This window comes from Etheostoma cragini, chromosome 16 (genome assembly GCF_013103735.1).
Source record: "Etheostoma cragini isolate CJK2018 chromosome 16, CSU_Ecrag_1.0, whole genome shotgun sequence".
Classification (NCBI taxonomy): Eukaryota; Metazoa; Chordata; class Actinopteri; order Perciformes; family Percidae; genus Etheostoma; species Etheostoma cragini.
Window position 1 is genome coordinate 13147655 of NC_048422.1, and position 27499 is coordinate 13175153.

The window sequence follows — 27499 nt, forward strand, 5'->3', positions numbered from 1 at the left end:
CATACTATACAATGACTTTTTTTTAAATATTTTTGACATACTATACTATGACTTTTTCAATATTTTCTACATACTATACTATGACTTTTTTCAATTTTTTTGACACACTACTCTATGACTATGTTCGACATACTATACTGTGATTTTTTTCTTTAAAAAAAAAATCCTTCTTCCACACAATTACTTTTTTGTTTGTTTTTTTGACAAATGATACCAGGAATGTTTTGACTTACTAAATGATGTTTTTCCACATTCTACACTATGACTTTTTCATCACTTTTTCCGAATAATGTACTATGACTTTTTCATCACTGCTTCTGACATACTATACTATGACAATTGGCATCAACTTATTGCCACAGACTCTGACGCTTGGTTCGATTCAAAGTCCATAGGCCCTTTTGTGTGGAGTTTGCATTCAATTCAATACCATGACTTTTTCCCCCAATATAACTATACTATGACTCTTTTCAACAAACAATACCACAACGTTTTTGACATACCATACTCTAACCTGTATCATTACTTTTTCCATATACTATACAGTGAATTTTTCCACTTACCTACAAATTGACTTTTTGACATGAATGGTTCATTCAGTCATTTTTTTAAAAATCTTAAATTATTTTACTTTTGTTTCATACATCAGGGTTATTATTCAACCTTTCAATAACGGTCATACTAATTAAACCACCATAAAACCCCTTTTCAAATTATTCTCTCTACTTCACCTTCTTTTTCAGCCTTCCTGTTTAGCAATATAGCTTTTCAGTATTCACACGCATTTTCTAGTTATAATTATTGCTTTTAAACTAGTTATTATTAAGAATAATTCCTCACCGTGCTGAGCAACTACTTCCTCTCTCTCTGCAGATTCCAGAGATGCTGAGAGAGCTAGGAATCATGACAAATACATTAGTCAGGCCTCAAATAAATACATAACTGAACATCTGTAGTAAATAAGCATGAATGGGTTTTCTGTAGAAGCACGTTATGAAGTTACATTTTTTTGAGCTTCCAGTTTTCATGAATAGAGATCACCACATTTTTAATTATGGTGACATTCTACTTCCCTTACAAATCGTAAACATAACTACATGTTCTTCTTACCGGAGTGAAACGCTGCAACAGCGAGGAAAACACCTAGCGCCGCTAAAAATTTCATCTTGGCTTTTGGTCTGGGTAGTGGAAGATGTTGGGTTGTTGTCAGTTTACAGCCTCCTATATATTTAGTAACGTCACATGTTTTGCATGGACAGGCAACTCTGGTACCATTGTCCCTCCCTACCTGAGAGGACAGCTGTGGAACATCCCCAAACAGACATACCCTTATTCTGGCCATCAATGCCACCCATTGTTGGCTCTTCAGTCACACGGGCCTCCATTTGGGGGTGTTACTGTGTCTGTTTGATACAAAAGGAAAACTGGGCGTACTTGGATCTGAGCTGAAAGCAATGTTCATTTCCTTTTGCAAATAGAAACGGTGATTTCACCACACACCCTTGGCTTATGAATGATGGGTCACAATGTCGCTAAGTAAGACAATTCCTCAATTAATCGTGGGGATCAACATCTGGGACATTATTCACAATTCCCTCACACACATACATGTGAAATCCTCTTACACACTCGACTAAAATGCTTTCACACACACTAGTGACAAATTATACTCTCACTTAATGTACTGAAACCTCACACACACATACAAATGAAGCAGTCTCATAAACACTACTGAAATGCTCTAACAATTAATACTAAAAAAACACGTCCTAAATGGTCCCTCATACAACACATGACTATTAAATGCTTTAACTTGTCTCCTTAGACATAAATTGAGCTACAGAACATTTTACTTCTTAAAAAAAGAGACATTTTAGATGATGATATTGGGAAATTAAAATGCATTATAAGATAGAAAAAAATTTGGGTTGGGTGAGAGATTCTAATATAAAGACAAGAATAAAATGCTCATCAATATCACCATCACACACTTGAGAGAGTGATATGAGTACAGTTTGTCTTGAGAAGTGATTCATCAACATCATTTAATGCAGACAAAAGCAGACATTGTCTCATCCATTTATTGTGATTGTAGACTCTTACAAAACCCACTGTTTGGTCTGGAAGGTTTCAGCATTGATTAAAATCTGAAATCGGAAGAATAGATTATAATTAAACACCTTGTTTTATTTGTACAGAAGCCAGTCTAAATACTCCACATTGGTTTTATTTCCAAAAATAATAAAGTACTGTTAATTCATTTGCACTATTAATATTTTTTGCTAAAGTATGTTTTTACACATACTCAAACCAGATTTTTTTTGTGCAAAAATCTAGAAAAATACACCTGCTCTTAAGAAACATTTGGCAAACTACAATTTCCTTCCCAAATTGGTTAAATAACATGAAAGTGGTTTAGGTAGCTGGAGTAGTAGATTTCTAAAATGATAGGGGGACTCATCATTTATTAAAGACCTAAGCTAATTACACTTTAATCTTTAAGGCACAGTCATTGCTTTAACATACTGAATTTATACACCTCGCCAGTGCTATTAGCCTGTCCAATTATAGTCTTATTAACATTATCAGTACAAATAAATAATAAGAAAAAACATGGACTTGTTCATTGACTTTTCATAACTGACATCAAAACATCTGATTTGCAAAGAGGTCGTAGTGGCCCAAGTATCTTGCTGACAGCTGTCTTTACTCACTAACAACATATACAGCAGTTGAAGCAGTCTACTTAGGACGTAAAGAGGCTGAAAAAAATCCTCAGAAGACGCATTAATCCATCTTGGATTACGTGTCACCAACACGCTGACATGCTGGATATTAGCTGTACCATCTTCATAACAGAAGTAGTGCACATTAGAAAAATTTAAAAATGACACACAGGTAAACAGAGGAACAATATGTGTCTACTGGAGTTAAACATAGTTAACAGTGATTACAGAATTCAGCACAGTACAATGTTGATCCACCTTTGTGCTATTGTTGCTGCGGAATTATGAACTGTGGCTACAGTTAGGGTGCTTAAAGGACCTTTCCAGTTGGTCTTTTTTTCCCTTAGTTCTGTTCAACATTCCTATTGGTAATGACGTTGTACTCACCAAGTTAATGGCTGAGAACTGTAATGGCTAAAAACTTTCAACTTCAACTTTAAAACACCATGTTTGAAGTGGTTGTGTGTGTACAAGTAGTTTCCCTGTGCATTGAGGGGTTACTAAAGGGTAAACAATTAATTACAGTGGTTTAGATAAATGGGTTAAACTGTGATTGTTTGACTGCGCAAATGTTTTTCCCTTACATATCTACTTGTGGTCTCAGATCTTAGCAATGACGTTGCTCAGTAAAAGATAGAAATGATGGCCAAAACTACAAAATCCAAAAATTGAAAAAAAACAGCAATTGTTCTTGAAGGTTAAAGGGGTCAGAGTTCTCCCTCTTCAGAGTTCCCCTCTTAGTCTGGTGTGCAGGTCTTCTTGGTCGATCTTGCTGATCTGCTGGTGCCAACGGTGGTGTGCCAGCAGGGCCACATTCCTGGCGGAAATGGCGCTCATCTCCATGGCGCTTGCTGCCCACTCCACAGCGTTGAGGTAATACAGCCGGTTGTGCAAGATGAAGGGAGGCGTCTTACGGTGCGGTGGGTGGTAAGAAGGATAAGCCAACCACTGAGTCTCCGACACTAAATCCCAGGAGAGGAACATGTTCTGCATCTGCTCTTGGGACAGTGGCTTTGGGGAGAACACTTTCCAGACTTTGGTCTGGCTGGCAGGGGGTCGCTTGTAACCCTGAGGGATGTACACAGGGTCAATGGAGCTCAGGCTGTTGATGACGGAGTCTTTTGAGTCCGTGGTGAGGATGTCAGACACAGTGAAGTCTGAGGCTGGCTCTGTGATCCCAAGGTAGGACATGTTCAGCTTGCCGTGAATCAGAGTGGAGACAGTCTGATGGTAACGTCCGGGGTAGTGAGACGGGATTGGAGGGGAGAAACCTGAGAATGTGATGTCAGACTTTCCCTGGTGAAGAGGGGTTGCTATTATTACTATGTCATACAGAGAGTGTGCTGGGCCTGATTCGTCAACATAATTAACTTCATAGAAACTGGTTGTGGTGCCTAAAAATAAGGGAGACAGAGGGAAGTTAAGCCATTCAAAAAAGTGTAAACATTCACATTAGAAATCCATTGTTGGGACCAGTTTCATACCAAATGAAGGATTGTTAAAAGTTACCTGTCTTTGATGGCCGAACTCTGACTGAAATGGAGGTCACTCTGGCCGGGATGAGCTCACTTTTGCTGTGGTACAGCAGTCCTGAGCACACTCTCTTATTTCCTCCGTCCACTGCCCACAGACCTGAATCTGCTCCTGCTAATGACACTGCCCCTAGAAGACAAGAAAAAGTCCATTTGACCGCTTTTTGACAGTTTTTTCAACAAAAACATTGACATATGTGATAAACCAAAACTGAATATCTCACGTCATTTTTAAACATACCCACAAAGCCGTTGATGCGGACACTTTGGCCATAGTTGACACGAGTGACAGGTGTGACAATATCATTGAGGAAGATCTGGGAAAATCCTTCGCCCATCATTGTTTCCTCTGTGGTCTGATTCACCAGGGTAAGAAAACTATCACCGCCCATGGCATGAAGGAGCCTATCCACACTGGAGAATGAGTAACCATACTGCTGATACTGGTAGATCCTGTCAATAAAAGGGAATTTCCATGAGTATCAACACTCTCAACCAAACAAGGGACAGCAATTTTATATTCATACTTCTGGATCTCATGCTAAAAGAATGTGATTTAGGAGCCATGACAACTACTATTCCTCCTCACCTCATAAATTTGTCCAAAACACTCTCCACCCACATGTGCATTCGGAGAAAGTTGAACCCGTATCTCCAGAGCATGCGCAAGACATTTACTATATACCAGTCACTCTCTTCAAAAGTGAGCTCTTTTCCATCAAAGATTGCCATTTTAGAGGGGACATCTTTCCTCGGAGGAATACCTGAAAAATCAACATAAAATAACAAGATTGCTCTCTCTAAGTTTCAAATACACCGAACTACATACCAATTATTCATGTGTTTGTGCTGAGTCTGTTGACCTCAGGATATGTTACCTAATTTTTCAATAAAGTGCTTCATATGTAGGTTTAGAGGATGGATCACTGTGCCTCCAGTCTCATACTCATAATCTCCTATCTTCACTGTTGCTAGTCGTCCGCCAACAGCGCCAGGTTCAAACACATCAATCTGCACCCCGGCTCCGAACTCCTGCCTCAGGTAAAAGGCTGCAGCTGTACCACCAATGCCCGCTCCAACCACAGCTTTAAAGGAACAATGACAACAAAGCAAACCAACACTGTAACACGCTCATCTGAAATCATTCTCTTGATTAACACAGGTTATCCTGGAGGTCCATATGCACATTTGTAATTTGAACTCTGAATTTTATTTTAATTTTATTTGACACCTGCAGCTTTATTTTTCTCAGATTCTTATATTAGACAAATACAGTATTCTGCTGAGATGCCAATTTTTTAAATTCTATATTATAGTTGTAACAATGTTTTTCTTTAAAGCTTAATTTGACTATTATTATTAGTAATGTTATTTATAATTTTTTTTTATTGTTTTGAGCATTTAGTCTACAAAGTATCCATCATCACAATGGACTAAAGGATGCCCAGGATAACTAATCAGCAGTTTATTGCAAATGCCAATAACATACTGTATAATAGAAAGTGCCACCAGTTATCAACCTAATTTGCACAAAGTATGCCCTTTATGTAAATAAAGATGTCTGTTCAACTTGATTGTATGTCAATGCAACTGCATTCACAGTGAGGTCACCCTCCACAGAAACACAATATGAACCATAATATAAATCTCTTGCAAGCCAGACTTTAGAAGTTTGAAGAATAAGAACAAATAGAGGAGGTAGGTAGGTAGTTAGGAAAGGAGGATTGGTGTTTGTGTTCTTAAATGCACCCTGGGACGGGCTTACCTATCTTTTTGGGTTGATCTTGCAGCTCTGGAGCTGAGGCTAGACTTCTTCTCCCAGTTTGCCAAAGCCCCAAAAACAGCAGCGCTCTCAGTGACAAGGTTCGTGGGTTCATTATGGGCATCTAGTTCTCCACTGCACTACGGAGCATCTGTACATGAAGAAGAAGAAGAAATACATCCCATGATCAGTTCCGCTAATAAGTTGAAGGAAACGGTCTCTATCAGTCTTGGTCAAAGGTCACTACCATAGGAGTTCCGACTCACGCTAAGAAATAAGGAATATAGCTAATATTACTTCTTATACAACACTATCATGTCTTTCTAAAATTCAAAAATTGTATAAGAGAAAGCGTGCGGTGGGACAGTTAGTGGACTCACTGTTTTAAAACTTAACGTTACCATGGAGGAGGGTTGTTGTTGGTCCAAAAGTAGTTAGCCTTCACAGCGGTACTATCTTCACCGTCACAGTTCAAGATATATATACAACGCTTTATAAAACTTAGCAAAAGCTACTACACGAACAGAATTGTCAACAACTAACTAAACTTGTTTAACGGTTAAATCGTGAACGTCTCTTACTATTCAGACACACTTCCGGGCACGTTTACGTTTGAGTTTCACAATAAAGGCCGTGAACTCTTAATTCGAGATAAATAAATAAAAAAAAATGAGAAAAATGTGGGCAGTTGTCTACAATGGACAAGTGACACGTTATTACGATGAAGGTTGATTTGAGCCTCATCACGGTTCATACTATAACCTTTTAAAAGATACATTTGACCAGAGACTGTAAAGTGTATGATTTTGACATTTCATTTAAAAGTAATGTAAATAGACGATGACAAATCTAGAATCATATTTTAAATACAGTTAGGTTACTTTTGATCTGTGCAAAGATAAGTAAATACTGAGAGGATTAAAAAAAATTAAAAACACAACGGAAGAGGATTCATTTTTTTTCTAAAACAGGCTGCGGAAGTAAAGCGGAAGTGGCGCAATCGTCTCCTCATCTTGAAGCATGCTTGAATGGAGGTGACCTTAGTTATCAGCAAATTCTAAAGTAGCCTACAGGAACTTGCTGTGGACGGCGCGAATACATCGCGTCAGTCCGGTCTGGTTTAGATGCTAAAGCTGATTCTTGAAGATTAGTAAAGACTTTGCGGAGTGAGTAGGACAAACTGAGATGGCAGCGGCACACCAGGCACGCGTGCAAAATGAGGTGGAAGAAATGGTCCAAAGCCTGGAGAGGGACCACATCCGTGTAATGCAGGTAGGTGTCTTGCCTGTGAAACATGAACTGTGCATAAAACAGTTGCGTTGGTTTTCTACCAGTCTGATCTGTGCAGCACCTGTATCCATAACATGTCTCAACTGTGCGTGTGTTCTTGCTGCAGGGTCGCATGTTCAGGTGCAGTGCAGACTGCTGTGATCGCTCCTCAGACTCCATGTCTGTGGTGCATCAGTGCATCGAGAGGTGTCACACTCCTCTGGCCAAAGCTCAGGGACTCGTCACTTCAGAGCTAGAGAAGTTTCAGGTACATTTGAGTGTGTGGCCTTTTTTTTTTAAAGTGAAGGTTTGTTTGACGTCTTTAGGTAACAGGTGTTTCAGCTTTCTTTCAGTGACAATAAGGTTATAGTTCAGTGTGGCATTTCTAATCAAACTTGCCACGGTATGTTGCATTTTATGGCACATATAAATAATTTTTTCCTGTATTTTACATATTGATGTAACATTTTATTGCATTTGTTATATATTCCTATAGCATTTGCACATATTCTTACATTGTCAAACAGGACAAGCCTTAACTTCCACCTATAGTTATATGTAACATTTAAAAAAACTTCCTGCCCAGTTTCTCTAAAAAATGCTCTACTGGGACCTTACTAATGTCTCTTATTACTAAACCATATCTCCTCTCTGATGACTCAGGACCGTCTGACCCGATGCACGATGCATTGCAACGACAAAGCGAAGGATCTTTTCGACTCCGGTGCAAAGGAGCCAGCTGTTCGATCACTGATGGACAGTTGTGTGGGTAGTTGTGTGGACGACCATGTGAACCTGATCCCCAGTATGACTCGAAGACTTAAAGAGAATTTGGACTCTATACACCAGTAAGGAGCAGGATGGATGACTGTAGTCTGTCCTAAGACTCCGCCTGAGGTCATTACACATACAGAAGCGCCGTGTCAGTCAACTCATCCAGTTTGACCAGTAACAACTGAAGACTAGAGGGCTGGAACACCATGAAAGGGGTGGAGAGTAAAGGTTAAAATTGGTTGTGATGCAGGGCATGAAGAGCTTTGACAGGTTTTAGAGGATGTGAAGCTGAATGTTGGTGTGGAGAACGGCTCACTGTGAGATTTGTTATTGTGCTACGTGAAATCAACAACCATTAACCTCTCTGGAGACTGAGCTTTAAGTTTTGTTAGATCTTATCTGCAACGAGAAAGAAATCCAATGATGCATCTGATTATTGTGTGTGAACAAGTTTCCAACTTAAACACGCATTACAGTGTGCACTTTAAAAACAGGAACAACTCACACCACCCAATGAACAAGATCCACATGTGCATCTATTCCTGCATGAAGTTTTGAATGTACTTTTGTTTAATTCTTCAAGACATATTTAATTTCTACAGGTTCTTTCCTGTCCAAACCCTCTTGTCCCTTGTCATTTTATTGTTGAGTTGTTCTGAGATCGTCTGACGTGTCATGGTAAGATGTTTATATACCTGAATTAAAAGTACTGTCGGTGTACCTGTTTTTGGACTGCATTACTTCCGTGAAATCAACATGAGCTCTGCTTGCAAGTGTTAAGACAAGACAATGGTGAATGCCAGTGATGCTTTTATTTTAATAACAGGTAAAATTGTTACATACAAAGAAGGCAACAATGTAAGGTGGCAGTATGAGAGTAGCCGCAGGAGTGCAGCAACAATTAAACGAAGCAGTAAACGCACTGTAGATCTTATGTAAACCCCACAACCTATGTATTTGTCCAAATCTGTTTATTTAGATAATTGTAATGTGTATTGAAATATGTAAATTGAGGAAACCATGGCATTATTTCTTAATATAAAAAGAATGATTAAGCCAGCTGTTAACAGAACTCAATGGGATATGAGATAGCGCCTGGCAGAACTCCTAAGCCAATGTTCTTGTTTTTGGTCCTTTACTCTATAAATGTAGAATAAGTAACAGACTATGCTGCTGGAGTCTTGATAAAAACATCCTCTCCAAACTTACATAGTGAGAAAGAAAGCTCTTCTATTTAACCCAAAACATTTAGAAAGGGAAATTAAAACATCCTTCATCTGATCCTTCATCTGATCCTTCATCTGAAACATCATTAAAACATCCTCTCCAAACTTACATAGTGAGAAAGAAAGCTCTTCTGTTTAACCCAAAACATTTAGAAAGGGAAATTAAATCTATTCAAACTTTCCTTCAGGGGTCAGAACAGACTACAAAGAAGCCAACCGAAAAAAAAGTTGTGCCACTTGGACAGAAAGTACAGACAGTGGTCTCTCTCTCTCTCTCTGCTTCTTACATAATTTACATCTTTTGTAAACGTTTTAATGCTTAATTGTCAGACAGCAGGTACATTGACCATAAGATGTGTTTTTCTAATGTGTGCCAAGCCTTAAATCCGCTAGTTTTTATCTAAGCTTTTTCATTCCTGAAAGATTTGCTGACTAAACAGGAGATCAACCTGAATCTGGATCATGTTGCAGAGAATATGTTGTGTAGGACTGGTTATTGAAGCTTTTAAGTGATCTAATAATTGAAAATGATACATGTATGCAATAAAGGAATACTTATCACAATAGGCGGGAAATAAATCACTGACATTATTGATGAACAGCTCTGTCAGATATGTTGCAGTAAGTACGTTCCAATGGTTTCCAATGAACGTCACTAAGTAGGAAATCATAGCACAGAGTAAAGAACTGTTTAAAAAGCAGAAATAAATGAATAAATATGCAGCTGTATTAAAGACCTAGTTGGAGAAAGAGACAGGATCATGGGATAGCACCACAGCCCATGTGAATGGGCAGATTTATTGGCTGTTGAAAATTGTATTTTCGTTCGCAAAAAAAATCCATACAAATAAAAATGAAGTCATAAAATAAATATAAATAAAAAACACCTTAAACTTCAAGACAGTTACAGCTATACAGGCGAGTCATACTGAGAATGTATTGGCAGTATATGTACGCTTTACAGGTTTTCAAAACAGCATGAGGTAACAGATTTACAAAACTGCCTAATCATAGTACAAACGTGTAAAACAACATAACTGCAAAAGTACTTCATGTGTTGATGGGAGCAGTCTAAACAGTGCGTCTTAATGTGTCAAAGGACAAACTGCACTGCAAAACAGGATCAGTGGATTCCAGTAACAGCAGTAAATGGAGATTTGACAGTATAGCTGGTAAACACGGCAGAATGTCTCAAAATCTGTAGTCAGTCAAAGTTTGTTTGTTTGGAGTTTTCACAAAATGCTGTGAACATCAGAAAGCTGGTATCAATGAGCGTATGTCAAAGTGTATGCTTTGTAAATGAGGCTAATGCACGAAAACTCCTGAAGGCTCATGTCTCATGAATACAGATTATTGGTTTAATCTGGATTATTGACCTCACAATGCAGGTTTACTTTGGCTACTTGGGCTTTGTGACTTTACTTTTATCACTTATATGCAATGTTATGTTATAATGTGAACATTGCAGGAAATGTTATTTACAAAGTACAAAAGATTCTTGATACAGTGTATAATCTGGGTGTTGTAATGTGGTTTCCCCCAGTTTACTGAAGAGGTGGGAGACTTTCCAATCTGAAAAACAGAAGCTGCTCTGATGTAGACTAGATTAGGACTGAGTGAGGTGGACCTCCAGGGTTAAATAGTGTTAAAACACAGACTGAAACTGCTGCATTTACAGCTTCTCTCAGTTTGTTCTTTGTAATTCAAAATTCAAAAGTGATGCCGTTGAGTGTCATCAGCTGCACTCCATTGGGACAAGGGTGCTTACATGGAGTGCAGGTGGTATGTGGCAGCAGGTATGACATCTCTCTATAACCAAAAAGCAGCGGGTGGTAAAAGTGTTGTGTCAGACTTGAACTCTTTTTTTCAGCTTTTAAGTGTTGGCAAGTAATGTGACAAAGAGAGGTGAGTTTTTGAGCCCGTCCATCAGTAGAGTGCAGGGTCACACCTCTCACCACATCACCGTACAAGTCAATAATGGTCCCTCTGGAGCTGTTCCCTCGTGATGTTCCCGTATTTCAGGGTGATAATGCCCCCATACACACTGATAAATTAATTCCAGAGTGGTTCCATTAATATAAATGACCTGGGGGTTTTCCATCTTGAGCAATAGTCCAACATGCCAGTGCAGACAGTCCATGGCAGACATCCAGAATTCAAAGCTGCTTTAAAGACAAAGGTGGCCGAATCTCTCTTAGCCACTCTCTTTGTCTCTGTGTCTGTCACTGTAAACCCCATGTATGTATAGCTAATTCTTATTGCGCCAAAAACACTGGATACACAGATACCAAACATTTCCCCTAAACACCTCACTGGGTTACGCAGCATGCAGATAGTATGTCCAATGTCAAAGTGATGTTAAATGTGGCGGTGGATTGTACGTACAAGCTTGTGTCAGTGTCTCAGCTTTCCCAGAGGAATAGTAATAGTTAATGGCAGCGGAACAGGCATCAGGACACGCTGCGAGCAGTGCTTTCTTGTTCTGAAGAATCTGGACGGGGGTCAGAGTGAGGCGACGTATACAGGAAGTTACAGCACACGTAGAGGGGGAATGTTAACAACCGGCTGTCAAGGTTCATCACCACATACTCCTGAGTCATTGGAAGGAGAAGAGAAATATTAGGCAAGTCAAGAACAGCATCCTATACATGGTAATGAATGACACGGTAATTGAGCCATCTATATCTACTGGTTAACAGCGCTCACTGACCTGGTCTTTCTCGAGAGTGAGAAGTTGGTAACCTGTTGAGCGACTGCAGACCAGCTTTCCACGGCTATCAAAAGAGGCAAGACGTAACCTGAACAAATAAAAATGGTCAAAGGCATGTTAAATACTTTTTCGATATTGAAGCTGCAGACACATACACATTGTTCTAAAAGAATTTATTTGACAGTTTGGAAACACACTGATTTGCTTTCTCACCGAGAGTAGATGAGAAGATTGATACCACTCACATGTGGCTAAGATAAATACGGAACTACCACCAGTAGCTGGCTAACGTAGCTTAGCATAAAGACTTCTAACAGGGGAAAACCGCTAGCCTGCATCCGTCCAGGGATAACATCTAACTCTTGGGAAGAAAGTGAATGTATTTCCAAAAATGTCGACCTATTTCCTTAGACAAACATCAAACACACAGTTTCAATGCATAACAATTTAAAATCAAATTATCTCAGTTATAGACATGTGGCTGTTATTTTAAATGGATAGCATGCTTTCTAATGCAATTTCAGTTACTACGATCATAATGCTATAACAAAAATAACAAAATACAAATTAGTCAATTAGTGAAGTGTAATAACTACTAACTCATATTAAATTAAGATGAAATATGTGATCCATAAATTTGTAAACCGTTACCAATTCTGTTGTAGTTGAACTCCAATACAGATGCCCAACTTACAATGTATTATTGCGGATATAAAGCAACTTTAACAAATGCTAAACAAACAAAAAAAATTCAAAAATTCCTCTGAAAAATATTCAAAGGTTGGCTGCCATACACACCGGAATGCCAGATGCCTTCGAGGTTGCAGACTCACAGCACCTCCACATGGCTGACTCAGAGTATTTCTTTTGAAGACTATGAAACGGTTTGTGTAGGTCACCAACAGATCAAAACCAAAGTTAAAGCCTGTCCACCGCCAGCAGTACTGCAGAGAGGAATATATTGCTTTAGTTTTCATCATAATTTAACATAATCTGTTATACAGGAGCAAACGTTACTGTATTAGCGAGACTCACATCTCCATCTTTAGTCAGTTTCCTGCCGCACCTCATACTGCTCAGCTCAAACTCGTCTTTGTTGGCTTCCTGGGGACTAATGACAGACAGGTGCCTTTGTCATTGCTGCTTTAAAATCTTATTCTATGCATACAGTTTTTGTGGTTATGTAAAGATGAGTCAGCAGCTCATAAATACAGGTGACTGCATCACAATAGTTCAGTCTCAGGTTCTCACCCATTATCATTGTCAAATTCTGTCCGGAGCATAGCGAACCACTGGTTTTTGTACACCAACGTTAACCAATCTGGAATACATTTGAATAGAAGATATTAACAGTCCATAAACACATGGAAAAGAGATTTCCTAGATATATGTAAATGTAATAAGGAAACTTGAAGCAAGTCTAATTAGTTATACCACTTACAATGAAATTAAACAACTTAAGCAACTGCATTTATTACAAATATGGAAATAGAATATTGGTCTACATAACTGGGCTTTTCCTAGAATAACCAATCATGTAACGAGAAAGCCCATAAATCTGATTTAAAATAAAATCCTTCACTGTTTTCAAAACCACTTTACAGGATCAAGAGTAAATAAAGAAATACACTTTTTCGGAGCATAGAGAAGCACATTTATGATTAAATTAGGTCAGACAGAAAAACATCTTACCAGGGGGCAAAATGTTGTCTCTCTCCAGAATGCGTGCAGATGCAAGATCATTGATAATATACTGGAGACGAACATATTTGAACACTGACCGGAAAGGTTCACCCTCCTCTGTGTTCAAGAAGGGCTCTTTCTCACTCAAGTCTGGAGAACAAAGTCAATGAAATGAGAGTCCAACATGTGTGTGTGTGTGGCTACCAATGAACAAAAATGCATATGAAGATCACTCTTTTTTTACAAGATATGGCCTTACTGTACCTGTCCTGCGTTTGCAAAGCCAGGCATCAGCATCAGCCAGAAGCTGCTTAATTGGGCCGTCCCATGACGGGTTGAGCTGCAGAAACATCCACTGCAGAGAGAGAGTACAAAGAGAGCTCTTTGAAAACAGGTCTGATGATACAGTGAGTGTATCTCAAAGTTATTAAAATATATACTATATTTTCACGTACTTTTTTCAGAGCAGTGTATACATCCATCTCCACCTGCATGACAAACAGGTCAGAAGACTGAATGAGCTGCTCCATCACCTCTGCCCTGTAAATGCAAGCCAGAGACAAAGGGTGAGTATGAGCCCAGACAACATTTGTTTACACCACGGTTTAAAACATAATTACTCAACAAAGCAATTTAATTGACCTCATTAAAAAAGGACACAGGACTAATGTGAGACCATTTTAATTAAGCAGAACATTGTAATCATGAAATCCATTCAAAAACTAGGCTCGATACCTTCATTATCAGAAACGTTACACTGACGTCTGAAGAAAGGATATTGGGTAGACGGTGAAAAGTAAAGAACTGTGAGCTGAACACACATACCCAAGCTCTTTCATCAGGTCGACATTTTGGTGGGTCATCAGGTTGTTCAGAAGCCACTCAAGACACCTGCAGAAGGAGACGCAAAGACACATTATAAAGTGTGACATTTGTACACAGCATAAAATACTATTTTATCTTTTAATGACTGATTTGAAATAATTAAAATCGGACTTTTTCATGACTAAATCCAAGCCATAGATGCTGGCGCAAGCATAGTAGCCACACACGGTCTTCGCACTGATATTTTCCTTCATAGTCTCTCCACACTGCTGGATCAAACCATCCTGTAAACAACAAACCATGAGACTTGAGTCGATTTTGCATCGTATGACTGAGAAAAAAAAAAAAATCAAGATTGTATTTTTACATATGAGACCATAGCTGACTTCAATGTACTGACCAGCTGTAGCATACAAGCAGCTGCAAGAATACTGACAACTCTGCTGGGCTTGATCAGAACATCATCCCGGTACAGGGATCCAAATACGACTTGCAGGGCTACACAAACACACAAAAAACACACACAATCAATAGAACACATTAAGATACAAACACAGTTGACTGCTCCTTTCTGTGAGGTCTTCTCACCTTCAGTGTCAATGTTGTGGTCGGGGATCTCCAAATTAATTTCCATCATACTGGACTCCTTCCAAGAGCCGCTGAACATGCTGGAGAAATACCCTGACTGTAAAATACAAAAAGGAGGGAAAGACACAAGAAAAGAAAAACAGAGTATTGAAGACAATAACGCACATGAAAAAAATCTAGCACAGATCGTCTTTGTGGTGTTTTTGTGTTGATGTTTTACCTGACACAGGTAGACTTTGTGGAGGTTCCACTCCTGTCCCAGAGCACAGATGCGGATGTCACTGTTCTCCCCATTCAAAAACAAAGTCTGATAAATGTATCGGGAGGTGCTTTTCAATTTCTTCCTGTTGAAGAAACAAACAACAGAGAAGAGACACAAAACACATTTTAGACACATTTTAAAATATTAACAATAAATATATTTTACACTGAATTGATTGCTTTAAACCAGCCTTGCCTGCGAGGTGTATCCAGTATGGCATCGTCCTCCTCTTGTTCACTGTCACAGTCACACGGAGCATTTCGTTTCCTCTTCTGACACTCACATCCATGCTTGTGGCTGTTATTTGTGCCTTCTGCAGCTTCCTCTGGTCCCTGAGAGGGGGACTGGAACCTACTGCCCAGACTTCCCATATCTACACTTCCAAAAAGACGTAACACAAAGAAAACAATTGGCAAAAATGACAGTAAAAGTCAGCAGTCAAGTAATAAATGTCCGCTGTACTGTATCTTGGTACTGCAACTCAGCTGCATGGGTAAATATAATATTCAAATCATTACAGAAGATATTGTCAGGCATTTGCAGTATCGTGACATATAGCTTATAGAGTTTTTTTGTTACTTTGTCTTAGGGTTTTAACTACAAACAAATTAACTCCCGATTAAATGGTAGATACATTTTTCAACTGATTGACTGTTTAGTCTATAATAAAATGTCAGAAGATTATAAAAAAAAAATCGCCATATAAAGTCACACCCAAGGTGACATCTTTGAATTGCTTGTTTTGTCCAACAAATAGCTGAAAAGAACTGCAAATTCACACATTTGTGAAGCTAAAACAAGCATTTTTGTTTGATAGATGACTTGAATGGATTATTAAAATTGTTTCTGATTAATTATCTGTTGATAGACAAATTGACAAATTATTTTAATCACATTCACTTTTCCAAAAGGCTTCAATAATTCACTGCCTTATGAAATTATACTGCACATTTTGCTAAAATCTCAAACAGATGGTGGTATTTTAAATTGACCAAGAATCATCTCCAAACTATAAGCACACTAAATACAGTGTAGGGTTACATGTACTTGAAATATAATAATAGCCCATGCCTTCATCAAAATTGCCATTATCCATGTTCAAGAACAAAGCAAAAGACATCAAAACAAATTTGTTAGTTAATGTGAGCCTTTCATAATCTACTTATCTAATTTTCTATTCTACTATTGGACGAAAAGGCCTTGAGATTTACATGTGCTTGAATTTTTGAGACTGAGTGAACAACAAAACAACACATGAATTATATTAGCTAGCTACACTTGTCAATAACAGAGTCTGATGAAAGTGCTCCCTCCTGCAGCATGTGCAAACCAGATGTACGTCTAACAAAAACAACGACTGAGCTCACTTACCTGTCGAGTAGCACCGAGCAGGCTAAGGGAGATGTGTAGGGTTAATTTGGACGGTAAACACGGGCTGACTATCTCAGGTCAGAAAGTCTGTCTGACGTTGACGAGCCAGTTGGAGAGGAGCTAACCTCGGAGCTAGCTTAGCTGCCGGGATTCACATACGAAAACAGGTCTGAAAACAATAACAGCGTTGCTTCTGACAAGCTGCTAATTCACACAAGCTTCCAGACCGCAAACCATTCTTCGGTTCCAGTTAACTTACATTTTTTCTTCTAAATAAGAGTAAATGTTTGCCCAGGGGGGATTGTGTGTACTGCCCATAGACTGTCTATCGTACTGCCCTGAAAATCTGTGGCTGCTTTTGTTATTCTTCTTCTTTTGATGGTTAGAAGTAGCATTCTACGTCACAGGTGGCTGCTCTGCTCAATGGCGCCACTTGCCTGAGATGGACGGATTACACAAACATGGAAAACGTCCGTCAAATCTTTACAATCCATGATCAAATCTGTTTGTTTGCAAATGTCTAATTTTGTTTAATTGAATAATTAGTTTCCACAGCACCCATACCTTAACATCACCAGATATTAATCATCCCATGAAATAATACAAATGTAAAACTTGATGACCAATTCTACACATTAGACCTAATTCCGCTGACCAGTCTGTCTGTTTCTTTTTGAGTCCACAGGGCACCGCCAGATCAACAGTGTTTATTGTGTATATTTTAATTCAGGTGCCTTTGCCTAATGCAGGCTTTAACTAGGACTACATTGAAACGGTTGAGAGGAAAATGGCGATTTAATCATTTCTGTCCATAAAATTAACATAACAAGTGTATGTTAACATGTTTAACTGAGCTATTTTTTTTTTTAATTCATTTAATAGGCTAACTTTAAGATATGTTCAATACTGAAAGCACAAAGGGTGGAACAGCCACCCTTTCTTTTTGTGGGGAATTGTGTCAAACCAGCATGCTCGCTCAATATTATATTAAAGAGATAAATCAGCTTTAATTGTTTTATACATTACACAAATAGCCTTTAACAAATGCTTAACATTTCAAAGAGGAAATTACTATGCAATTTGTCACCAATTACAGCTAAAATAATGTTCAGGCATATCCTTTATTCAATCAGGTTGTATCACTGAGATCAGGATCTTCCCAAATAAAAAAAAAGTATAGAAAGTTTCCAATAATTAATAAATAATGTGTGATCATTTACATTGGTTTAAATAAAGAAATTCATACAAGAAAGTTTCTTCCAGAAACCAAGTTTCTCAAGTCATAATCTGCTTATAAACTAGCACATAAATCCTAACTAAGCTCAGAGAATTGTCTCTATTTCCCTATAACTAGTGCCAAAAAAACACAGTCTTTATGAAAACCCTCTGACGTGCCTGAAACAACAACAAGCTTCCTTGTGATGTTGAAAGTTTTTTTTTTATGTACACCTGGGTTGTCTGTGTGAATGCATCCAAGGCAACCAGTGCACAAAGGTCTTTCTTGTTTTGCCCATTCAGACCAACCTCTCACATCCTTTCCCACTCACATCTGAATAACCCACCCAAGTGGACTAAGACCGCACTGAATGGAGGCTAAACTAATACCTAAGTTGGACAAAGTGTTTAGTCTACAACCATCTACAATGCCCAAAATAAATCACCAGTTTATACAAACAATTAAGAACCCTGCAGAGGTGGTCACCTTCCAAACCCATAAAGAAATTACTGAAAATGTTGCTCCTCCGGCTATTGTGAAAAAGGGGATACCTAAACTTGGAAAGGATTCTGCACTTAATCAGCCTCCAAAACCTTATCCACTGAAAAATGATCGAAAACGTATTATTGATAATCAGATGTGTGGTGTCCATTAGACTACTGGCTGGCTGCAGATTGTCTGTTTTTTTGCTTGCTGTCTTTATCTGATGTGTTGTTTGTTACTTGTGCATTATGCCTGTGTGAATTTTCGTCTGTGTATGTTTCTTTTACGTGCTGACTTCAATAACTCATTTTATTGTGTTTTACTTTTTTAGGTTGCCATATAAAACAGGCCAGGGACAACAGGTGGAAATAAGCCTGCCGAGCTAACTGTGATTCAACAAATAAATGAAAATGAAATGAAAATTTCCAAAATGGCTTTGTTAAAGCCGGATCAAACTATATGAAACTGATTAAGGATTTATGTGACAGCAGGGATTTTGTGCAGTGTGAAAAACTGTATTTTAGAAACATGTACAACGTTTTCCTTGAGTCATACTACTCTAAAGAGAAAGTAAGGTAATTAGTAATTTTGTACAATGGACATAGACACATTTTAGTTGTTTTATAAAGTGGCATCTCATCAATGTTTAACTCAAAACAAGGCATTACACGCAATTGCCCTTTACTCCCCTCTCTCTTTAAGCTACAGAGTTAATAGCATTTAACATCAAGAACTCTGACATTGCCAGCTGCCTTTGATAATGTGAGTAAATCCCTCACAGGAGGCTGTTACTCCAAAGCTTCTGGGTCAAAAAACTAAAAGCTGGCAGACAGATAACACATGACTGCCCTCCAGTGTTATCCTGTGGTATTTTAGTCATGACAGCATCTTAAAATATTGAAAAATCAAGTTTTGAATTTGAATTTGAATGTTGAATTTTTTTGTTGCTTTTTTTTATGATCTAAAAAATTATATCACTTGTTTGGTTTACTTCATTATTTACATTTTACTGCTGTTGCTTGGATTATTTATCACATAACCTTACTGGCAGATGCAAAAACCTTTGATAAGATGTAAAGAAAAAATATTTTTATATTGACGGCACGTGAGGGGATCTTTAAACGTCTATGGAGGAATCTGCCGGATATGACGTATATGTGCTCCTTGAGAGGGCGTGGACATTGGAAACATCAGCCAATAAACGAACAGCATTTGTTTCACAACATTCCTCCGAAGGAACCTCCTCTCCCTCTATCCTTTCCCTGACTCGACCGTGTGTGTGGGACTGTGACACGTAAGTTGTCCGTTTCATAGACGTGACCAGCCAGTAAACCTCCACCTGGGACAGGGAGAGCAGAGACAGGAATTTTCTGAGACCCTGTCCCCAACCCAAATTTGTTTTATTGTGAACATTTTGTAGCATGGAGGCGACAGCCGCAACTGCAGGTGAGCTGGTTTGTTGTTAACAGTAGCGGTGTGTTGTTTAGCTAATGTAATAACTAGATAGATCAGCATGTAACCAAGGAGAAGTAATCTAAAACATAGCCATGATTGGTGTATAAAAAAGGGCTGAGCGTTTTGTAAATCATGCTAGGATTTCCATGTTTTTCTTAATAAAGCACAATAACTCAGTTGACATCGTATTCATTAAGGCTGTTGCTCTTAGTCATAACAAATACTAAATGATCACGTTTCTGGGCCTGTAAAACCTCTAGGTGCTCTTGTGAGCAGTGATGGAGAGGAACAAACTGCAAAGAAGGATGCAGCTTCTCCAAAAGAAACTACACAGATCAAAAGCAAGATGGAGAAAGTCTTTGGGTTTAAGAAGGAGGACCTGACCTCCTGGCACAGCCTGGTGACCCTCTTGAACCGTCCCACTGACCCTGCATCCCTGGGCATCTTCCGCTGCTTGTTTGGTAAGATATGCCATCTGCTCACACTAGACTGCCTGCTGCTGGGTTTAAGTGGTTCTGCAACCGAGCTGAGATTGTTCCTAGAAGCTACTAAAACACGTGTGCCTTTCCAACGTTATCATGCAGGTTTGCTGATGGTTATCGACATCACACAGGAACGTGGCCTCAGTCACCTGGACTTTAAGTACCTTGATGGAGCCCCTGTGTGCCGCTTTCCCCTCTTCAATTTCTTACAGCCACTGCCGCTGGATTGGATGTATCTGGTGTATCTAGTAATGTTCTTTGGTGGGTTGCACTCCTTTTTTATCGTAGAAGCTTTGTTTAAAATGTTACAGGTTGAAAGGCCCACACCTCGGTGTTTACTGTGGCTTGGTGAAAAAAGGGGACCCCATCCTTTTTAAGCTGATGCAAGCATTTTATAGGAGACAGTCTCCGTGGGGTGGCTGTCTGCTGAAGATGAAAGCACATTCACCCAACCTGCAAATATTTATTTTCCCTCCAAGCTGACAAACTCATGCAAAATTTAGTTTGAGTCTTGCAAAGATTGTGATAACTAATGCAAATCTGGTGTTCACTGTAGCAAGAATGCAACCTTTTCCAACAACATGTTACAATGTCAATTATTCCTACTGATTTGCTATATTTGTGGCAATAATTGTTTTATAAAATTGTGTACAACTGTCCAGCTAGTTTAGTATTGCAAGAGTATGTAGTATGGGTCAAACTTCAAACTACTATATTTCCCATAATGCAACAGCAACACTATATAGCATATTTTGGTTGAATGGTAGACCAATACCCACATTTAATACATCCTTTACCTGGTACATGTGTCAAACTCCACACCTCCATCTTCTCAAAGAGCCACGGATCACATTGTACAACCGTTTTCATTGGCTGAGTAGGACTCTCTATGGACTAGTTAAGATTTTTAAGTGTGGAAATAGCTTAATTATTATTCACTGTTTTGTATTATTAACTGAAGTGTTATATATGTTTCTCATTGGAGGCGCCTTGGGCATCATGCTTGGCTGTTTCTACCGTCTCTCCTGCCTCATGTTCATCTCGACATACTGGTACATCTTCTTTCTGGACAAAACAACCTGGAACAATCACTCGTACTTGTATGGCCTCATTGGCTTTCAGCTCACACTCATGGACGGCAACAGATACTGGTGAGATAATGTTTACAGCTTTGTCTGTGTGCATTTCTGGCGCGTCTATATGTGTGAGCTCAACAGAGGATGACTTTAATGCCTGTGCCTTACTTGTAGGTCAGTCGATGGATTGCGGCGGCCCTCAATAAGAAATGCCCACGTTCCTCTATGGAATTACACGTTGTTGAGGACACAGGTTTGTACACCAGTGACCTTTCTTTATATATTTCAACTTGAATAATTCATGAACAGGTTTTGGGCACATCTGACGATGTCAATGTTTTTTTGTTCCTTAAAGATATTTATTGTGTACTTCATCGCTGGAATCAAAAAGTTGGATGCCGATTGGGTGGAGGGATACTCAATGTCATACCTTGCTCATCATTGGCTATTTGATCCTTTCAAGTAGGTTTTATTCAGCAGCTCAGTCCAAAGATATAAGCCTTCAATCACTGACTGTTGTATCTCAGTATTCCCACTCTGATAATGCTGTACCACACATTGTTTTGTCAGAGTCATTCTCCCCGTGGAGTTAGTAAATCTGCTGGTGGTGCACGGAGGCGGTCTTGTTCTTGATCTGACCGCCGGCTACCTGCTGTTTTTTGATGCGACACGACCTTATGCGTTTTTCTTCGTCTCCTACTTCCACTGCATGAACTCTCAGCTTTTCAGCATTGGTGAGTCTTCATTAAAAACACATTTCTTGTTGCCATGGATACTTTTAATTATGCCTTTTCATTTGTTAGGTATGATTTTACCTCTATTTTAATTGATGATCATATCATATCGTATCTAATGAGAATGTTAATCTTCCACAGGTATGTTTTCCTACACAATGCTGGCCACCAGTCCCCTCTTCTGTTACACCGACTGGCCAAGAAAATTCTTTGCTCGTTTCCCAGAATTCCTCAGGGCAGTCTTGCCACTCACCTCTCCAGACTGTCAGACCAGTACTTCCTGTGTTTACAATAACATTCAAAGCACCAGTACCGACCACCAGGTGACCCCGCCTGTCGCCAAAGCTTCCAAACTGAGACTAAAACACAAGCTGGGAGCTATTTTTACTATTCTCTACATAATTGAACAGTTCTTCCTGCCTTACTCTCACTTCATCACACAGGTATGTCTGTCTATCCTGTCTTTTTTAACATTTAAAATCCTAAAATACTTTCATAGCTGACGTGATCCAAAGAGCCAAGTAGTAAATTGTTGCACAATGTTCTTCCAGCACTTTTTACACAGATATTCTGGTTAATAAGATTGTACTTTGCTGTCAGAAAACCCCTCTAAATCCTCTCTCAGTCACCAGACTGATGGTTGCTCAATCAGAGTCAACAGTCATTGATTTAGAGCAAACAACAGCTTAGACTGGTGCTGTCAGAAGGGTTAAAGCCCAGAAGTAGATCATCCTCATTCAGTCTCTGAAGTCCTGGTTTATATACAACTTTATTAAAATAAACTGGTGAAAAGTGTGGCATTTTTTTACAGTGGGATTTATATTAGTATGGAATTATTCGAATATTTAGTTTTTCTGCAGGGTTACAACAACTGGACCAATGGCTTGTACGGCTACTCATGGGACATGATGGTTCACTCCCGTAGCCATCAGCATGTTAAGATCACTTACAAAGACGGAAAAACTGGGGAAATTGGATTTCTAAACCCAGGGGTGAGTTTCATACCTTAATGGTATATCAGTGCAGCATAGATGATTATGACGAGTATCTATACACAAGAGTTACAATGCAAAGCAAGGTAAATTGAGCCCAAGAGTCATGCTATGATAAAACGCTTTGAAGGTTAGCTAACAAATGAAGTTTTGCATGTTTTGAATGTTGACTTTGTGAACTGAAGGTTTTCACACAAAGCCGTCGCTGGAAAGACCACGGAGACATGCTGAAGCAGTATGCCACGTGTCTCAATCAGTTGCTGCCCAACTATAATATCTCTGATCCTGAAATCTACTTTGACATCTGGGTGTCCATCAATGAACGCTTCCAGCAAAGGTATGAGAGCTTTTTGCTTGAGAGAAAGATGCCATTAATGTAATTACTTCAGGTGTATCCAATGAATAATGTTCAAATAATAATACAGAATGTGTTTTAAATTTGGTCTGGTCTTTTCTCGAAGGATCTTTGATCCCCGTGTAGACGTTGTGAAGGCTGATTGGTCACCTTTCCGACCAAACACATGGTTGATGCCTCTACTGGTGGACCTCTCCCCATGGAGGACCAAATTCCAGGAGATTGAGGGAAGTTTGGACAATCAGACTGAGATTGTCTTTATTGCTGATTTTCCAGGTTACAAATCTTTCTTTGTTCCATATTTTAGGAACAAGTGTATTCAAATATTTTTTGTATTTATGTTTACCTTCTTGGTGCTACAGGCTGCCTTTGACCTTACTGACTTTTTAACTGATTTTACCTTTTAGGTCTTCACTTAGAAAACTTTGTAAGTCAAGATCTCGGCAACACCAGCATCAGTGTATTGCAGGGCAAATTGAACGTTGAGATAGTGGATGAGAAAAAGAACTTCACTCTTCAGCCTGGTGAGCAGATAAAGGTACAGCAACACAATAACATCACCATTATTTGTTTAAGCTAGACACAGAAGCATTTGCCATAATGTGTACGTGTTTAGGTACCTGCCGGGGCTTACCACAAGGTGTACACAGTGTCTGAAGACCCATCTTGCTACATGTACATCTACGTCAACACCACAGAAGCAGCGTTGCAGGAGAACTTCACAAAGCTGTTTGAGCTTCAGGAGCGTGTACGCAATGGGTCGGGTAAATATCAGGCACCGAACACCATGAATATAGTGTAATATTGTATGAACAAATGGGCTTCAATGCAAACATGATTAGGAATGTGTAGTAAAAGTCAGCTATTTAAAAAAAATTTAAACTATGAAAAAAAAAATGTAATCTCAAAGATCACAACAGCCAGTGTGAACATTCTCCTTTTTTATCCAAATGTAAAAGTTTTGCTTAAGAGCTCAAAAGAAATGTATCAGATGATGCAGACTGGGCGGTCTCTTTCCACAGAAACCGAGCCCCTTCCTCCTGAGCTGCAGCCTCTCATCACTGCAGATGACGAAGGATCAGAGTTGAATGCCACTGACCCGATTGTGAAGCTGTTCCTGAAGAGGCAACGTCGCATGAAGGAGGTGAAGAAGCGCAGGGAAGCCAGTGCACTAGAGCGACTGGAGCGCTTTGCAGTGAAGAAGTACTATACAATACGGAGGGGGTCAGCGTTGTCTTCTAACATCACAGCAACATGCCATGTGTTGTTGCATTTACACAGAAAATGTAAAAATAAAAACTTAATGAATTTTATTCACTTTGTCCTCTTTTGCTTTTAGATTCTTGATGACCGCCATTGCTATGAGAAACCTGGTGGTGGGTCTCCCTTCTCTCGAACAGCTGACTAGAGAAGTTGCCTTCGCCAACATGAAAGAACCTCAGGCAGAAGCTAACCAGGACGAACGGCTGAAAGATGAAGTTGGTCATGGAGAACTTTAAAGCAGTCGTTGGGGCCAAAGATGCTGTTTTGAATTGCTGGATCACACATTACTACTGGACTGTTACTGGGATATTTTTAATTGTCTATGCTTCTGAAATATTCTGAAGTTTCAGATTATTTTTAAATGTAAAGCCAGTATTTTGTTATAGCATTTGTTTACAGATCAGAATCCATGCAGAGGACATGTTTGCATTATAGCTGCAGCACACACCAGAATGCTGAATGTTAACGGCTTTGCTGTGCAAGACCACATTTCCTGTTTGTTCGATTTCCCTTAAGAATTTTATAATTACAACTATGGCTGGGTGACATGCTCAACAAGAATATCAAGACATTGACAATTATTACTAATGCAGTTATTAATTACCGATTGGTTTTAAGGAGACAGATTTAAAAAACATACTTACATAAACAGGATTAGGTTGGGCGACAGCTCCTCCTGTTGGTTTCTTGCCCAACTTGAATTTAAATTATTTGGGCCTGATTTCATAACAACCCGTTTAAAAATATATGCAGTTTTATACTCCATTTAATCAGTTTTGAGGGAACATAATGTACATCTCTGATCTTTTATACTAACCCTATAATGTGATAAAAAACTGACTGACAGAAATAAAATTGTTAGTTTGTCAAACAGCCTTTTCTAGTCACTTTTCTAATAATGAGCTTGTGTTAATACATTTGTTATTTCAGTAAGTCATTTTGACATGAGGTTTGTGGAAATTTAATTTTATTGGTGTCAGTATTTTACATATTGCCCATCTTAAAGTGCTACAGTAGAATTCCAGTGTTCTCTGTATGTTGACATTATGGCACATAGAGCACAAACAGTACAATGTTGCACAATTTAAATACATATACCGTTAATCTACCAGATGGATCTCAATAAAATCATAATTCATTTGATTCTGTATACATATGTAGTTGTCACTGTGCTTCAGAGAAGGTCCAGTCACACACAAAAACTGGTCAGATCAATTACTTCCCAAAAAGTGACAAGTGTTAACAACAGGAGATGTTTTTTTTACCACAATATAAATATTTTATTTCATATTGGAAAGTATTTTACTGGCTGTAAGTCTTTAAAAATACTGTGTAAAATAAATCACACTTCCCTTTAGATGATGGGTGACTGACTATACCTCTAATCACCACAAGTGAAAACTGACCTGTGTGTAAATTCAACATTACACTTAACATAATTGGTAATAGTGTTAGATACCAAACATAACTGGTATTAGTGTTAGACACCGGCCTTTAGCAAGTGTTATCAGAAGCCTTTCCTACTTGTGTGCACAAATTAAACGTGATCCTCATTTTCATATGAAAATGGTGTAAAAATCGACTCCATGACAACTCCTAAACATGTGCGTGTTCAGAGCCTGTAACCAGGTTTTGGGACATTAGAACAGTAACAGGCTTGTGTCCGCTCTAGTTAGTGATTTAATGATTATAATTATTTGGTTAACAATATTTTGCATTTTCTATGGGACATCAACAAACAGTAAAAAAAAAAACACAGGCATACTCTCCTGCTATCAGCTCTCATATCTCATCATTGCATCTTTCATTTAACATATTTTGAAATGTAAGTGAAGGAAGCAAGGTGATATAATTAAGAAACCGAGAAGTACCATCTCTCTAATCTCAAAGGGGAACTCCCCCAATTTACCAACAAAGTCTGTGTCTTCGGACTACTATTGCATGTGTGAAAAAAATTGTATAAATCCTTTGATGGCTCAAGAAACCCTACTAAATCTAATAAATTGCCTTAACTGATGTCACATAGCTTTGCACTGCTTTTTCTTAAGTCCAACAATGCAGTAGGAGTGCAAATGCTAAATCAGTGGTCCCCTTTTAATTGCTCTGTCGGCATTTGTTTCCTAAAACTCTGATGACACTCACCCAAAGCTTAATGCATCATTCCTCGCACACAGGTTTTGCCACCTATTTCTGTCTGTCGTGGTTTCATTTCAAATAGGCTTTGTTCCCAAAGGTTCAAACTCATCAGCTCACCAAACTGAGTTGCTCTTCCGGTAGCCCCACAGAGCTCAGTAGCACCACTGTAAACACTACAGTACTCTTTCACAAACTGATGCTCAGTAAAAGAGGTCCACATCACAATTCAAATCATTTCCACCCCAACACGTGGCACATAGCTGTCAACCCCACCAGAATGCACAAGAACACTCAAAGTCGTGCCACGCTGTCTCACTGATCTCCCTCAGATGGCTCAATTTGTCAGCTCAGAACGAATTTCTGAAACCACAGTGGTACAAAGGGAGGGGCACCTCCCTGTTAGCAGGCCATGATCCAGCTCTCCACTCCAGCCCGTGCTTTGTCCTTACAGGCCTCCTCTGTGTATGGCAAACTAACCTTCAGTCCAGCTGGAATCAGCATTTCCTTTCTGGTTCCCCAGGGTTTCAACTTAGGGTATTTACTCCTCACTATAAGCTCTTTTATAAAAAAACAAAAACA

The 27499-nt window shown here is 38.9% G+C and overlaps 4 protein-coding genes across 7 annotated transcripts in view; 2 read left to right on the plus strand and 2 right to left on the minus strand.

The window, feature by feature from the left end:
- gmcl1 (germ cell-less, spermatogenesis associated) overlaps positions 1-17148 on the minus strand; it is a 24081-nt gene extending 6933 nt beyond the window's left edge. The window contains exons 1-15 of one of the 3 annotated variants that reach the window (XR_004659914.1): positions 16729-17148; positions 15553-15735; positions 15316-15439; positions 15096-15192; positions 14908-15005; positions 14679-14791; positions 14508-14573; positions 14138-14222; positions 13947-14037; positions 13692-13832; positions 13251-13320; positions 13035-13110; positions 12798-12943; positions 12000-12087; positions 11187-11880 (exon numbers count right to left, since the gene is read on the minus strand). Coding sequence is in view for 2 of the 3 variants with exons in the window: in XM_034896362.1 (XP_034752253.1) it covers positions 11740-11880; positions 12000-12087; positions 12798-12943; positions 13035-13110; positions 13251-13320; positions 13692-13832; positions 13947-14037; positions 14138-14222; positions 14508-14573; positions 14679-14791; positions 14908-15005; positions 15096-15192; positions 15316-15439; positions 15553-15728 (1512 nt within the window). In the remaining variant the exon portion in view is untranslated. Of the gene's footprint in view, positions 1-10054; positions 11881-11999; positions 12088-12797; positions 12944-13034; positions 13111-13250; positions 13321-13691; positions 13833-13946; positions 14038-14137; positions 14223-14507; positions 14574-14678; positions 14792-14907; positions 15006-15095; positions 15193-15315; positions 15440-15552; positions 15736-16728 lie in introns of those variants that run through there. The other 2 variants (XM_034896362.1, XM_034896361.1) reach the window with 2 other exon arrangements.
- On the minus strand, positions 2250-6650 carry pcyox1 (prenylcysteine oxidase 1). Its single transcript, XM_034896360.1, has 7 exons — positions 6401-6650; positions 6024-6171; positions 5137-5343; positions 4848-5022; positions 4500-4711; positions 4236-4388; positions 2250-4120 (listed from the first exon to the last, which is right to left on the minus strand). Exons 2-7 carry the CDS (start codon positions 6142-6144, stop codon positions 3450-3452), a joined length of 1539 nt encoding a protein of 512 aa, XP_034752251.1. The 5' UTR covers positions 6145-6171; positions 6401-6650; the 3' UTR covers positions 2250-3449.
- Positions 6987-8783, plus strand: fam136a (family with sequence similarity 136 member A). The gene is made up of 3 exons (XM_034896369.1): positions 6987-7292; positions 7417-7557; positions 7953-8783. The coding sequence occupies exons 1-3, from the start codon at positions 7206-7208 to the stop codon at positions 8139-8141; spliced, it is 417 nt and encodes a 138-aa protein (XP_034752260.1). The 5' UTR covers positions 6987-7205; the 3' UTR covers positions 8142-8783.
- Positions 17149-19624: 2476 nt separating the features above from the next.
- On the plus strand, positions 19625-25701 carry ggcx (gamma-glutamyl carboxylase). Of its 2 annotated transcripts, none has more exons than XM_034896353.1 (15): positions 19625-19873; positions 20143-20343; positions 20467-20625; positions 21350-21515; positions 21615-21693; positions 21796-21902; positions 22011-22174; positions 22316-22617; positions 23035-23166; positions 23352-23503; positions 23628-23797; positions 23929-24059; positions 24138-24285; positions 24544-24745; positions 24861-25701. In XM_034896353.1, the coding sequence occupies exons 1-15, from the start codon at positions 19849-19851 to the stop codon at positions 25018-25020; spliced, it is 2298 nt and encodes a 765-aa protein (XP_034752244.1). In that variant the 5' UTR covers positions 19625-19848; the 3' UTR covers positions 25021-25701. The 2 variants fall into 2 exon arrangements, with proteins under 2 accessions (XP_034752244.1, XP_034752243.1); XM_034896352.1 differs by having other exon boundaries at positions 24138-24281; positions 24540-24745.
- Positions 25702-27499: the final 1798 nt, after the last annotated feature.

Coding starts and splice junctions, on each gene's coding strand:
- ggcx (XM_034896353.1), top strand. CDS start 19,849: ATGGAGGCGACAGCCGCAACTGCAG. Junction 23,167..23,351: donor TTGGATTTCTAAACCCAGGG/GTGAGTTTCATA, acceptor TGTGAACTGAAG/GTTTTCACACAAAGCCGTCG. Junction 24,286..24,543: donor GCGTGTACGCAATGGGTCGG/GTAAATATCAGG, acceptor CTCTTTCCACAG/AAACCGAGCCCCTTCCTCCT.
- fam136a (XM_034896369.1), top strand. CDS start 7,206: ATGGCAGCGGCACACCAGGCACGCGTGCAAAATGAGGTGGAAGAAATG. Junction 7,293..7,416: donor ACCACATCCGTGTAATGCAG/GTAGGTGTCTTG, acceptor TTCTTGCTGCAG/GGTCGCATGTTCAGGTGCAG. Junction 7,558..7,952: donor CAGAGCTAGAGAAGTTTCAG/GTACATTTGAGT, acceptor CTGATGACTCAG/GACCGTCTGACCCGATGCAC.
- pcyox1 (XM_034896360.1), bottom strand. CDS start 6,144: ATGCCCATAATGAACCCACGAACCTTGTCACTGAGAGCGCTGCTGTTT. Junction 4,712..4,847: donor GTTTTGGACAAATTTATGAG/GTGAGGAGGAAT, acceptor TTTTATTGACAG/GATCTACCAGTATCAGCAGT. Junction 4,121..4,235: donor AGTTCGGCCATCAAAGACAG/GTAACTTTTAAC, acceptor CCTTATTTTTAG/GCACCACAACCAGTTTCTAT.